The sequence below is a fragment of the Asparagus officinalis genome, chromosome 7 (assembly GCF_001876935.1).
Source record: "Asparagus officinalis chromosome 7, Aspof.V1, whole genome shotgun sequence".
Classification (NCBI taxonomy): domain Eukaryota; kingdom Viridiplantae; phylum Streptophyta; class Magnoliopsida; order Asparagales; family Asparagaceae; genus Asparagus; species Asparagus officinalis.
Window position 1 is genome coordinate 30,143,025 of NC_033800.1, and position 15,093 is coordinate 30,158,117.

The window sequence follows — 15,093 nt, forward strand, 5'->3', positions numbered from 1 at the left end:
CCTGCATTGGCAGCTGTTAGAAGCTACGTTGGCAGCAGTTAGATGCTGTGTTTGGTAGCGGTTGTAAGTTGTGTTTTGTAGCATTTAGGAGCTGTGTTTGGTAGCGAATGGAAACTGTGTTTGTAGCATTTAGGAGCTACGCTTGGCAGCAAATGGAAGCTGCGTTTGCAGCATTTAGGAGCTGCGTTTGCATAGCTTTGATTCTGTAATGAGGCCACTTGTGCTTGACCTCTGGGATGCAGGGATGAGTCCTGCGTCTTGGGTTGAAGAGATCGTTGACTTGTAATCTCTTCTGTCAGAGCGTCGCGACGATTGTCGTTTTATAATCTTCGCTTTAGCTCTTTGAAATGTAAGAGTCATCAGATTGTAACTCTCATTATTGGTTCTGAAGACCATTGATCAGAGCTTTCATCGGTTATCATGAAGGTCGTTGATTTGTAACATTCATCGATCTACGTGAAAGTCTTCAAATTGTAGCCTTCTGAAAGTCGTTGAATTATAACCTCCATTGTTAATATTTGATGGGGATAAGCTATTTGTTGTGATTTTTAGACAGCCTACAGAGGATAAGATGGATTCATTGATCCAAAATCATACTTAGGAGCTGGTGAATGTACCTGAAGGTGCAATGCCTATCTGTTACAAATGGATCTTTAAGAAGAAGGTTCATCCTTATGGTACTATTTGAAAGTACAAAGCAAGACTGGTAGCAAAAGGATTCTCTCAGAAAGAAGGTATAGACTTCTTTGATATCTATGCACCAGTTTGCAGGATCACTACCATCAGAGTGCTTATCACATGGACGGTGATAAAAATATTTGGCATACATCAGATGGATGTGAAGACTGACTTTCTCAATGGAGATCTTACAAAAAAAATCTACATGGAGAAAGCAGAAGGTCTTGATGCTCCAGTTGGTAAAGTTTGTAAACTTATTAAGTCTCTATATGGACTTAAGCAAGCATCGAAACTCTGGCATGAGAAGTTCGATGAGATTGTTCGCAACAATGGTTATCAAGTTAGTGAATCTGATAAGTGCCTACACATCAAGGTCGCTAAAGGAAAGGTGGTGGTTATCTACCTCTATGTGGATGATATGCTCATCATCGGGAGTGATTTAAAGATAGTAATATCTACCAAGAAATTTCTCTCAGCTCAGTTCAGCATGAAGGACCTTGGAACTACTGACGTGATTCTCGGAATCAAATTTGTATCTCTGAAGTCTCAATCTCATTATGTCAAGAGAATGCTAAGGAAGTATGGCTACAACGACCTGCCAGAACTGTCAGTGCCATATAATTACAACAAGAAGCTTTGACCGAACACTGGAAGACCAGTAGAGCAGCTAAGGTACTCAAATATAATTGGTAGTCTTATGTACGCAATGAGCTGCACAAGGCCAAACATAGAATTAGTTGTAGGAATGCTTAGTAGGTTCGCAAGTAATCATAGGAAGCTTCATTGGGATGTTGTCCAAAGATTGATGAGATCCTTGAAAGGAACTATAGGTCTGGGCTTATTCTACATTGGATATCCGGCTATAATTAAAGGCTATTCAAATGCGAGTTGGTGCTCAGAATCAGATGAGTGCAGATCTACTAGAGGATTTATCTTCACTATGGATGGAGCTGTCGTCTCGTGGAAGTCTAAGAAACAGACCATGATTGCATAGTCATTGATGGAATCTGAGTTCTTCGTACTTTGTGCTGTAGGAGATGAAGCTAAATGGCTCAGTTGTTTTCTCCGAGACCTTCCATTGATAGAATTGCAAGGCGTAATTACTATCTATTGTGATAATCAGGCGGCGAGTGATGTGTTAATGAACTCGATATTCAATGAAAAGAAGCGGGCCATTCATCTGAAGCGTGGATATTTGAGAGAGCTCATTTGTTAAAGAGTCGTCTCTGTGATTGATGTTCGATTTTCAGAGAATGTGGCTGATCCTTTGACTAAGGGTCTGAAAAAGGGTATAGTCGAAAGGATGTCTGCTAGAATGGGTCTCAAAATTTTGTAAGTCTTATAAATACTTACCATGTTTATTAAGTTATTAGGTCAAAACTTATATTACTAATGATAAGATAATTGGTTCAAAAGTCAAGTAAGATTTGCAAAGTTTGGTGTATCTTACAAATACTTACCATTTACATCTAGTTATTAGTTCAAAGCTTACGCTACTAATGACAAGATGATTGGTTCAAAAGTCAAATAAGATTTACAGGTAAATCCTATCATTATAAAGAGGATGGATGTTAAGCCTTAATGAGTCCAAAGCATTTCGGATGTGGGCTGTTGGATAGGTAACATGACTAAAGAATTCACCGATGATCCTATCATGTAAAAGGGTTAGTTGTTAAACCTTAATGAGTCCAAAACATTCAGATGCGGGGTGTTAGATAGGAAACACACCTAAAGAACTCACCTAGAATCCTATCATGAGAGAGGATGACTCTTAACCCTTAATGAGTTCAAAGCATTTCGGATGCGGGATGTTTGATAGGAAACATGCCTAAAAAAATCACCTATGCATGGGTGGAGATTTGGCCGTCTCCTATGGTGTCTTGTGAAAAGATACCTAGAGCCCTAATAGAAACCAGGACATGTACAGGGCCGTAAATGTGCAAGGTAAAGGCAAAGGTAAAGGCAAATATGGTTCAAAGTAAAAATTACCACAGATAAGTTTGATCTTGTGTGATCACTAGATTTTTAAACATATGCTGGTTCAAGTCTTTATAACACCATGCACCTATCTTTTATTCAGTTGGTTAAAGGGGGATTCAAGTCCTTACGATATCTACCTTATGCACAACGATTAAAACAACGGTACCGTTGCACGACACTAGTTTAAAAAACTTGTGAGGGATTGTTGAATATTTTTTTAAACTAAGTCCAAAAGTTCAAGCAGTCGTTTCTTTTGAAAAAGAAAAAAGGCGGGCCCCACCTCAAAGAAAAAGGCGGCCCCCATCTCAAAGAAAAAGGCATCGAAAGTTGCACAGTAAAAACGTGGGAGAAAATCTTAGGTCCTGCCTAATTTCATTGAAAATTAATACATGGACCCCACAATGCATACTAAACTACTATTGTTTTATTAGTGTATAGTATTTTTTAAACACTATAAATAGGCCTCAAACTCTTAAGGAAAACTTATTGCAAAAACAACAACCAATACAAAATATATATACAGATATATATGTTGTAAAATAACCGGTGCTCGTAGGAACATTGCCTGGACCAGAAAGGTCCTATAGATCGAGGAGATCGTTGCCTTGACCGAAAGATCCTATAGATCGGTGCACACTAGAGTACTGTACTACTGTTCCTGGAAGCAATTTGGCCTTGGGATATCCTTGCACCGGAGTAGGCCAAATATTGTTTTAAGCATAGCGTTTTACAAATGCACAGCAGCTGAGTTGGAGAGTTTTAAATTATAACACTTCAGTTATTTATCAGTATTCTCTGTTTTATATTTGTATCATTCCAGATTTAATCGCAGGCACCAACAGATCTTATCTCAGCCCCAAATGCGAAAAAACTAGAAGAATCCTTCATGCACTGGATGAAGGAAGAAAAACTGAAATTAAAAAGAATTAACATTACATTCCATGAACTCAAGCTTTTGCTCACTTGCGGAGGGAGGGGGAAAAACTTCTTTGATGATAGGCAGAGTTCCTTGAATACAGTTACAAGAAATGAGCGTGAACAGGCTGTCAAAACTGAAGCCATGCTCAACAAAGATCGAAACAAAGCAAAAGAGCTTCTATTTGTATAACATAATATATCTCCTAGCTAGTTCTTAAGCTTGTCAAGTTTCTTGGTATCAGACACGGTCATGGGGTTATTCAGGCTCTCAATCCTCCGGGACTGCTGGGAAATTATGCTCGCTGTTGAGGGGCAATCTTGGAAAACAACTTCATACCCATCTCTGAAGTTATCCATTCCTTGGCCTAAATACTGCCAGAAAAGAGCACCGGTGCAAGCACCGCCGGATCTCGCCAGCCCGTAGATTGTGTTATATGCAGCCCAATAGTAGGCATCTCTTTGTGCAGAGCTAAACTGTTTCGAAGATCGTCCAAATTCTGTGATGAGGAGTGGTTTTCCTATGGATCCCGCATCTTGAGAATGTGATGTAATCCAACTCTGAAGGAATGTTGTTTGTGCATTATCATCTGCGCCATTGATCCTGAATGAACGTAATATGTTACATTTGAAGGGTGTATTTACACAAATTATTGCTTTATGAGGGTTATATGTGGAAATTGGTGCATTCACTGTATGGATATAGCTGATGCAATGTTTGCTAGCACTTTTTGTGCACTACTAACTGTAAAGTGCGAAAAGTTGAAGAGTTGTAAGATAAATCCAACAAAATTCTAATCTGGACTAAGAGAGAAAACCTACATATCTACCGCCCATTGGCATCATTTCTTCTCGTGGGTCCTACGATTGTAGAATTTTCATACAACCAAGGATTTAGAGGATTGGCAGTCAATTTTAAACTCCTTTTATATGCAGAGCATGCTGTTAGAACTAATAGAGCTCACCATTGATCCGGGTAGATATGAATGGTAGTGAAATCAATTTGAGGGATCTGATTGTTAGCTATGAAATCAGACCCAACTCCAAAACCAGGATTGTAGTGTTTCCTATCAGGCCTCGAGTCGCCATAGAACCCTTCTAGTCCCGCTTCGAGCAAATGGTTGCTATCGACAGATTTCACATAACAAGACATTTCATATATCCAATTCTGTAAGCATCAAAATTTTCACGTTATATATAGCACAAGTTTAAGTATTATGTATGAATAAAATGTTATTGTTCGTATTTTAAACCTGCAAAGTTGCTCCGGAGTTATCACTCTGGCAACGGGGCTCGTTCATGAGCTCCCATGCAAAGATGGTAGGATCATCCTTGTACATTACTCCCGTTATCGAGTTAACCCTAGTGAGAATAGCCTGTTCATGGAAATAATAAGTTAAAAGCTACAAAATAGGACATTATGAGTTAACGAAGATTATATATATGTGCGCGCGCACACACACACTCGCACACACACACCTTGATATGGTTCTTGTAGAATTGCTTTGTGAGATCATTCCTGAAGAAATCGTCATCAGAGTTCAACCACTGCCCTTGATCCTGTGCCCACTGCACATACTGCTTCTTCCCTCCATACCCCTCCCAGTTATTCACCAAACTCAGTATCAAATAAACCTCATTCCTCTTAGCCTCAGAAATCACAAAGTCCAATGCCTATCAACCCAAAAGAAAATCAGTAGCTAAACCTGTAAATTTATAATCAATATGATCTCTGTATATTGTTATATACCTTGAACATATTCTCATCATAATTGCCAGGAGAAGTCTGAAGAGCTCTATAACCTCCATCATTAAAAGCCCAAGTTCTGACAACATTAAGTCCATAGCTTGCTGCTTGCTGCAATGCGTTGGAAACTCGATCTCTTGTTGACGGGTCCCCCGCCGTGTACATCATCCAATAAGCATTGAACCCGTTAGTGTAGAAAGGCCGTCCGTTCATCACGAAGTGGGTCCCACTGGTCGAGGCAAAGCCCCCATTATTGACAGGTTCGGCATTGCCAGTGCAAGGTTTGAGAACGAGAAGTGATAAGAAAAACAGACTGCAAATGGCTTGTTTGCTCATTGTGATTGAATTGTTGCTGATTAAGGAACGGGAAGGGTTTGGCGTGGATTTGAGTTGAGAATGTTGTGGGGTTTATATAGAGTTTGGGGTTGCGCAAGAGAACAAAAGCAGGGTTTCCCATTTTCACTGCTGAAGATTTGGTGAGGATGAAGTTAGAAGTGATTGAGATGCACATGATCACCGAAAAAGGTAGTTAGTTGAAAACTTTCTGTTACTTTATTTATTTATTTATTTATTAATAATGGATACAGTTGCTGTTTTAAAGAAACGACCGCAAGTTGATACTTGGGTTGAATTGAGCTAAAATTGCGAGTTCATGTAAGAGGTCAACTTATAACAACTTGAATTCTCTGCTGAATTTAGTAAAAAGAAAAGTTACTCGTAACATTCCATTCTACGGGAGTACCTACAGATAGAGAATATGATCAGACTGTACCTCTGGAGCCTGATGATGTGCATTTTGTGATACTCTATAAATTCTTCTACATGTATAAGAGAGCCAATTTGTGGCATCCTATAAATTCTTCTATAACCCCTTAACAGAATAAAGTTCACATTATCTTATTAGGAGTGCTGATTGTTGGTGTTGACGAATCACGAAACTTCTCAACACAATTTCAGGGTCTTGTTCTTAATGACAAAAAGATAAAAGACAACCACACAAATAATGGACACAAAGATTTACGTGGAAAACCCAAATGGGAAAAACCATGGGTTGAGCTTGGAGCTTGGAGGATATTTTACTATAATGGAATTAACAAATGGGTACAAAGCACACACGACACACCCGACAACGCCGACTTCCACACAGCCCTCACACACCCTCTTTCTTTCTTAACTCAATACTAGAGATCTCTATAACACAAGAGACTTTCCTTCACTCTAACTCTCTATACTTTCAAGAGAACAAGTGAAAAACTTGGATGATTTTTTGATGATCTCTCCACAATGAGAGGATGCCTATTTATAGGCATTGATGAACATTTTCATCTTCCAAAATATTTGAGAATACACAAATCTGTCCAGATTCGAGTAGGGTACATTGACTGACCATAACTCCCTCAATACTGCTTCGTTTCCTATGATTCAAAGCTTGGATTAAACTATACATGCACCACTACAACTTTCATGTAGATTTTCGAGCCAAATAATGACTGCATCATTCCTGAAAAGATCATGCAAAATTGTATCTGCATGCAGAAAAAAACTACAGCAATAAATGAGTTGGAAATTGATCCAACTCCAACAATCTCCACCTTGGCGAGATATCCAACGCCACTCGAAATTGTCAGCTACATCTTCGGAGTATTAGTCTTCTAAATCACGAACACTTGTCACCGGAATATGGATCTTCAGAATCTAAGAAGTTAGACTCTTGAACTTCAGAGCAAGTTCTGCTCTGGCTTCAACTACTTCACCTTGATGAGCATCAACTCATCTCCCCGCACCTCTGGTGACTAGGTGCACTCATGAGCTAACATGTCATCAGATTTAGCAGACTTAAGCAATGCTTGAACTTCTTCATCGTAACCGGTTTAGTGAGAAAATCTACTGCATTCTCGTCAGTATGAACTTTCTTCACATCAACTTCTCCATTCATGAGCCAATCACGAATCCGATAATAACGTACTTCAATATGTTTTGTCCTTGCATGAAATACCTGATTCTTTGCAAGACAAATAGCACTCTGGCTGTCACATTGAATTTTTACAGAGTTTTGATTTAGACCCAAATCACTTGCTAAGCCCTTGAGCCATGTGGCTTTCTTTGCAGCTTCTGGTAATGCCATGTACTCGGCTTCTGTGGTAGACAATGCACTGATGGATTATAGCATGGATCTCCAAGATATGAGTCCTCCATCTCAAGTGAAAATGTATCCTGTTGTGGATCTTCTCTTAGCTAAATCTCCTGCATAATCGGAAACTACAAAACCAGTGATGCACGCCTCTTCATGTTGTCTTTCAAACATAATCTCCTTATTTCTGGTACTCTTCAGGTATCTGAGAATGCATTTGATAGCTTGCCAATGATCTTTACCTAGATTTGACATGTATTTTGACACCAAGCTCAAAGCTTGAGCAAGATCTAGCCTTGTGCATACCATTGCGTACATTAAGCATCCGACTGCGCTTGCATACATAATCTTCTTTATTTCTTCAGCTTCAACTTCTATAGATGGCATCTGCTTTATACTTAAGTTAAAGTGAGTAGCCAATGGAGTGGACATAGGTTTGGAATTGATCATGTTGAATCTTTCAAGGACCTTTTCAATGTACTTGCTTTGAGATAAATATAGTCTCCCATTATCCCGGTCTCTTTTAATCTCCATTCTGAGAATCTTCTTGGCGGCACCAAGATATTTCATGTCAAATTCCAAACTCAGCATTACTTTGAGTTCATTTATTTTTGACATATCTCGGCATGTAATCAACATGTCATCCACATATAGCATTAAAATAATCATGTGGCCATCATCAAATGTGTGTGAGTAAACACAACAATCATACTCACCTCTCTTGTAACCAATTCGGAGAATGAAGGAGTCGAAACGTTTGTACCATTGTCTTGGGAATTGCTTGAGTGCATACAAAGAGTTCTTCAATCTGCACACAAAGTTTTCCTTCTTCCACAAATCCTTCTGGCTGAGCCATATAGATGGTTTTCTCCAAATCTCCATGAAGAAAGTTGTCTTTACGTCGAGTTATTCTAGCTGCATGTCATGTTGTGCTACAAAAGATAGCAACACCCGAATGGATGTATGCTTGACCACTGGAGAGAAAATTTTATCATAATCTACTCCTTCCTTTTGTGAGAACCCCTTCGCAACTAACCTTGCTTTGTAGGTAGGAGCCTCTGCTTCACTTATGCTTTCTTTCTTCTGATAAACCCACTTGGATCCGATGATCTTTCGAACTTACGGTTTCAGAACTAACTCCCAAACGGAGTTCTTATAGAGAGATTCCATCTCCTCCGACATAGTACCTATCCATTCTTGCCGCTCATCATTTTCCATGACTTCTTTGAAAGTAGAAGGATCTTCTCCGCTAGCTAAGAGTGCATAGCAGGCTTTATCTTCCCATCCGAATAGTTGAGGAGGCTTGATGACTCTTCTCTATCTTGATTGTGCTATGCTTGTAGGTTCTGCATGAACCTCTTCGGCTTGTTGATGTTCGTCGTGTTGATCCACCTCAGCTTGACTTTCTGGAATATAACCTTCCGTTGACAAAGGAATTTCAGTATGACAACGATCCTTATCTTTGTCAATAGCTTCAGCTCTAAGTCTTTCATCAAACACGACATCTCTACTCAGCACTTTCTTCTTGTTTTTTGGATCCCACAACTTGTATTCTTTCACTCCCTTCTCAAAACCGAGAAAAATATACTCGAGTGACTTTGGCTTCAGCTTGTCCCGTTCATCACTCAGAATATAAACATACGCCTTGCATCTGAAAACCTTTAGAGTAGAATAGTCAACTTCTTTGTCCGATCATACTTCTTCGGCACATTTGAAATTCAGCAGCTTAGATGGTGACCGATTAACCAAGTAGGCAGCATGGCTTAAATGAGACCTTGCATTACTTTCCAAGTATTCAATACTTGCAGAAATCCAACTTGCAAGTCTCCATGTTCTTCAACAGCTTCCTCTTGTGCAGTTCCTCCATAGCCCACTCACTCATATGGCCAAGACTAAGATGCCATAGATGAGCCGAGTCTTCAGAGTCAATCTTGGAGTTCTCTTTGGAAGTTGTGGATACAACAACTTCACCTAAGACAGTATCTCCTAGAAGCTTGTACAAGTTGTTGGGAAGCTTCTCTCCTCGCATGATTACCATCGAGCCCTTACAAATCTTGATCTTGCCTCCGCCTAAGAAGTAGGTGAGGCCGCTTGCCTCTAGAGTGCCCAAAGAAATCAGGTTCTTCTTGAGTGCAGGAACATGTTGCACGTTGCCGAAAGTGCGAATAATGCCATCATACATCTTCACCTTCACTGTGCCTATGCCGATAACCTTGCACATGGCATTATTCCCCATAAGGACTTCACCTCCATCCTTCTTTTCATATGTATCAAACCAAAACCTATTTGCACACATATGAAAAGAGCAACCTGAATCAAGAATTAGAAATGGTTTCACCTGACGTAACCGAAAGAAGCTCAGCACTGTTCTACTGGCAACTCCAGCCAAAGAGGTGGTTTCAGAGTTCTTCTCTTTTTTCTGATAAGCTTTAAATTTCCTATAGTTCTTCTTGAAGTGGCCTTTCTTATGGCAGTAGTAGCACTCCTTATCCTTGTGGCTCTTAGATTTAGATCTCCCACGTTTGTTCAACTTGGCACCTTTCTACTTTGGTCGACCCCGATCGTTCAATCTCTTGACGAGTAGGCCTTTATTTTTCAAGTTAGCTCCCGTGCGCTTGTTCATTTTGACATGAGAGATGATGTCTTGAAAAACCTCTTCAAATCAAAGAGTCTCTTTGCCAAACATGAGTGTGGTCCGGAAATGTTTGAATGACAACGACAAGGATCGTAGCAATAGCAAAGCTTTATCCTATTCTTCAAACTTGACCTCCACTCGCAATAAATCCGTTATACAATGGTTAAACACATTAAGATACTCCATAATATCATCTTCATCTTCCATACGAAGATTAAACAATTCATCTTTTAAGAAAAGCTTGTTAGAGAGAGTCTTTCCCATGTAGAGATTATCTAACTTCTCCCATGTGCCCCTTGCGGTAGTCTCCTCCATCACATTGTAAGTGACTTCGTGGGATAAGTGTAGCTCAATCGAGCTCATCGCCTTGAGGCCTACCTTGTTCCAAGCCTCCATAGATATCGTCTCTGGCTTGTGCTCAACCCCCATAATGTACATGTGTAGATCTTGCTGAATCAAGATATTCTTCATCTTGCGCTACTACAACGTGAAATTACTTCGCCTATCAAATGGCTTCGTTCAACCTTCACACTGCCAATTATCGAGTTGTCTTCAACCATTAAGAACACCACAACCACGCTCTGATACCACTTGTTGGTGTTGACAAATCACGAAACTTCTCAACACCACTTCAGGGTCTTGTTCTTAGTGACAAAAAGATAAAAGACAATCACACAAATAATGGACACAAGGATTTACGTGGAAAACCCAAACGGGAAAAACCACAGGTTGAGCTTGGAGCTCAGAGGATACTTCACTATAATGGAATCAACAAATGGGTACAAGGCACAGACAACACACCCGACAACGCCAACTTCCACACAGCCCTCACACACCCTCCTCTTTTCTTAACTCAACACTAAAGATCTCTACAACACAAGAAACTTTCCTTCACTCTAACTCTCTATACTTTCAAGAGAACAAGTGGAAAAACTTGGATGATTTTTGGATGTTCCTTCACTCTAACTCTCTATACTTTCAAGAGAACAAGTGGAAAAACTTGGATGATTTTTGGATGATCTCTCCACAATGAGAGGATGCCTATTTATAGTGGATGATCTCTCCACAATGAGAGGATGCCTATTTATAGGCCTTGATGAACCTTTTCATCTTCCAAAATGTTTGGAAATATACAAATCTGTCCAGATTCGAGTAGGATACTTTGACTGACCATAACTCCCTCAATACTACTTCAATTCCTGTGATTCAAAGCTTGGAGTAAACTATACATGCACTTCTACAAATTTCATTTAGGTATTGAGCCAAATAATGACTACATCATGCCCGAAAAGACCATGCACAATTATATTTGGGCTAAATACCCATATTGGTATTTTAATTCAACCACATTTGCCAAGAAGGTATTTTAAATAAAAAAATCGGCGTGAAGGTATTTTAATTGATTAAAATTATCAATTAGGTCATTTTTCTCATCTGCGACCACTTTTCCGGCGAGAAATCGTCACGTGTGTGACACATGATGAGTTAATATGTGTTTTAGCTGATGACGTGGCTCGGTTTGCTGGTGTGGCTCGGTTTTAGCTGCTGATGTGGCTTAATCACAATTTAAGTCCAAAACGAACCAACCTGAACCCTAAAAATTTCAAAACAAAGATCAAACTTCCACGCATTCACTCCAGATCTCAGATCCAACTCAATTATCTTACCTTTACCGCTAACAGAAGCAGCCAAAACCCCCGATTCCAGGAACTTCTAGAAGAAAACGCCATGAGAATTCGGAGAGAAGAGAGTGAGAAGACGAAGATCACTGCAGACTAGATTGCCGCCGGCGCGGCCATGGATCGATGCAAGAGAAAGAGGTTCTATTTATACGGTAATTTCTCCACTAATTTTTCGCTAATTTTTTTACCAATTTTAGAAATGGGGGATTTTAAAATGCATCGACTCTTATTCTTCCTGCCACTGCCACGTCAGAAAACCGGTTGAATTAAAATGCACGTGACGAGTTCTCGTCGGAAAAGTGGTCGACGACGAGAAAAAGGACCTAATTGGTAATTTTAATCAATTAAAATGTCTTAACGCCGATTTTTTTATTTAAAATACCTTCTTGGCAAATGAGGTTGAATTAAAATACCAATATGGGTATTTAGCCATTATATTTGTATGTAGAAAAACTGCAGCAATAAATGAGTTGGAAATTAAGCCAACTCCAACACTGATCAAGAAAAGCACAGAGATGGACGTAAATCACATAATAATGACTATCACAAATACAAATGAAATTAACGAGGTTCTGAACAAGTCCTATGTTCTCCGGGATATTAAAGAGTGTACATAACAAGTACAGTCAAAACTACATATATTGTAAGAAGTTATGAGGTTTTGTAGAAGCCCTACATTCTCTGAGAGTAGTAGATGATTTTCTTGAGTAATGAGTTGTATCAGATGATCTAATTTCTAACTAAACAAAGAGAGACTCAAATTAAAATAATTACCGATCTCCAAACCCTCATCTCACACAGAATATACAGAAATTGACAATAATGACTTGAAACTCTAGAATTATTTTCCCGAAAATGCACATTCCACATATTTGAGCACACATTCAGATCAATTTTGAGTTTGCATCTCCAATACCGATCTAACATCGTGTACCACAGGTGCCAGGTGAGATCAGGTAAGACCTCTTCACTGTTCTTTTTTTTTAAAAATTACCTAAACTGCCATACATGACAACAGTTAGGGTAAATTATCTTATGCTTTGCACTTGACATGTTTTCACAATTTTGTCATTGTGTAACTTCATATATCTTCTATGTTAGTCTCTCCCTCTCTCCTATTTTCAAATATAGTTTAAATCGTTTATCCAAGTTTGACACCATCAGTAACAATTTAAGGTAGATAATGGACTGTAAACATGTGATATCTTGTCCTATTCACGTAAGGCCGTTATGAGAAGAAAATAAAGATAACATGATGCATATGCATGCATCATCATTATCTTCACCAAAGTATCAAATGAGCAACTGCCACGTGGTTATCATAAAAGTGTAATTTTTAATTTGCTAGCATCCAATATTTTGTTATCCTCCATTCATTTGTATCATGAATTTATTCTTCTCCGAGTTTGCTTTCTTTTTTTTCAGGACTTTCAGTTTAATTTGGGAGTTAGCTACTCGCAATTCATTCCTAATTAGTTTTGCCTTGAGTTACCACTTCCATTTCATTTGAAGAAGTAACTGTGTTGCAATTGCATCAATCTCATTCTTATCCCAATGCAAATCTATAGGAATGTCACTCAAGTTGAATCTTCTTAAGCTAACTAACATTGTACCCACCGCGAGTGATTCGGGTGATTAGCAGGTTCAACATGACTACCACACGGTCTTGGACTTAATTCTGGGCTGGGTTATTATACAAAAAACAAACTAAAATTGCCTTCTATATATTAGCTGACAAATTAGTGACTGCAGACAACTTAAGGTGTTTGGTAATTAAGTAGAAAGCAAGTGAAGCCGATCACATACTGGATTGCTTTTTTCCTTCTTAAAACAGAGTCATAAATATAGCACCCTACATTTACATTGACAGATATAAGTATAAACTTCACCATAAGCCAATTGTTAGGGAGTGTTCCACATCAATTTAGTTAAGTGTGATTTTGGTTAGTAATTGGGTTCAAACAGATTAGTCTATACCATCTCAGTTGATAGGTCTTATGATGTGGAGGTAATAATTGATGTTTTTTGGAGGAAATCTGATCATACGAAAGCAGGACAATTGAAGCGAAAGAGTATTTTTAGATAGATTCTAATATGCAACTTTAGAGGATCATATCTTTTGACTCGCTCTATAGCTTTATTATTATATGTTTTTGGAAAGCTCAGGAAGTGCTATATACATAAAAATAATTCACGGTTCTAGATAATATTCGTGTTCAAAGATATTTGTCTTCAGGCTCAACCGTGCGTGGAATTCTAGGTTACTTTTAGTTTTCTAATTTTTATAGAATGTTTTTATGTAAAGATTTCTCTTAGCTTTAGGAAAAAGATAGTTTGATACTTTTTCATTAGTTTGTACCCTATATAAAGGGAACAAATTCATATAGGGTTTTAGATTGGTTATTATTAATTTTAGAAGTTTTCTATCCTTAGGAATTCTAAGGTTCGTGCCGTTTTGCTCGTATGCGAACGAGTAGTTATGTCTTCTCAGCATTATTTAACCTTTTATGATCATCATTATGTCTCCACCCTCAGCCGTCTGAAACCTTGTCGGATGCGGGTTCCCCACATCATTGAAGTGATTTTTCGCCGCTCATCGACAAACCTCGACGGCTACTGGTTGCCCATATCACTGAAGTGACCTTCCATCACTCACAAATCGATACGTATAGAGCAGAGGGTGACTCAGCCTCCAGCTCACACCTCACCACCATCTTAAACCGCACACTCACGAAGTGTCTATTCTGCCCTTGGCATCCTCTATAAATACAGATGCTATTCGCCATAAAAACAGGTTCGGATTTTCTTGCAATAAAAAGAAACTCTCTAAACAACACATATGGGAAGAACACACCGTTCTTCCTTCACCCTACCCAAGTCCTCTAGCTGACTTGATCGTCGGAGGTACCACGGGGGAAACGAGCCCCGTACTCCTACGATTCTTGCATGTGCAGGTGATCCGTCTGCTCCGAGCTCTAAGAACCAGGCATAAAGTCGAAGTAGGAAGCGGTCACCTCGACGGTTCAACCCCTCGATGACTCAACAACTCTGCAACTTCGATCGGCTGTGTGATATCAGACATCAACAGATAGTTTGATACTTTTTCATTATTTTGTACCCTATATAAGAGGGGAAAATTCATGTAGGATTTCAGATTGGTTGTTATTAAATGTAAAAGTTATCTACTCCTAGGGTTTCTAAGGTTTGTGTCATTTTGCTCGTACGAGAACGAGTAGTTATCTCCTTTTATTACGCTTCTGTTGCCGCTACATCACCTTTCTATCCTGACAATTACAAATATTTCTCACTATGAAGAATATAATGT

General features: G+C 39.0%; 2 protein-coding genes across 2 annotated transcripts; one reads left to right on the forward strand and one right to left on the reverse strand.

Moving 5' to 3' along the window:
- LOC109846912 lies at positions 833 to 3,766 on the forward strand. The gene is made up of 2 exons (XM_020416149.1): positions 833 to 1,066; positions 3,491 to 3,766. The coding sequence occupies exons 1-2, from the start codon at positions 833 to 835 to the stop codon at positions 3,764 to 3,766; spliced, it is 510 nt and encodes a 169-aa protein (XP_020271738.1).
- Positions 3,784 to 8,311, reverse strand: LOC109846913 (putative mannan endo-1,4-beta-mannosidase 9). The gene is made up of 6 exons (XM_020416150.1): positions 8,289 to 8,311; positions 5,324 to 5,579; positions 5,053 to 5,247; positions 4,827 to 4,949; positions 4,539 to 4,741; positions 3,784 to 4,177 (listed from the first exon to the last, which is right to left on the reverse strand). The coding sequence occupies exons 2-6, from the start codon at positions 5,531 to 5,533 to the stop codon at positions 3,784 to 3,786; spliced, it is 1,125 nt and encodes a 374-aa protein (XP_020271739.1). The 5' UTR covers positions 5,534 to 5,579; positions 8,289 to 8,311.

Bases quoted from the DNA above. Each gene is read 5' to 3' on its own strand.
- LOC109846912 (XM_020416149.1), top strand. From the start codon at position 833: ATGGATGTGAAGACTGACTTTCTCAATGGAGATCTTACAAAAAAAATC. The intron at 1,067-3,490 runs GTGGTGGTTATC...ATTTAATCGCAG, and splicing joins TCAAGGTCGCTAAAGGAAAG to GCACCAACAGATCTTATCTC.
- LOC109846913 (XM_020416150.1), bottom strand. From the start codon at position 5,533: ATGAACGGACGGCCTTTCTACACTAACGGGTTCAATGCTTATTGGATG. The intron at 5,248-5,323 runs GTATATAACAAT...TTGGGTTGATAG, and splicing joins ATGATGAGAATATGTTCAAG to GCATTGGACTTTGTGATTTC. The intron at 4,742-4,826 runs GTTTAAAATACG...TGATGCTTACAG, and splicing joins ACTCCGGAGCAACTTTGCAG to AATTGGATATATGAAATGTC.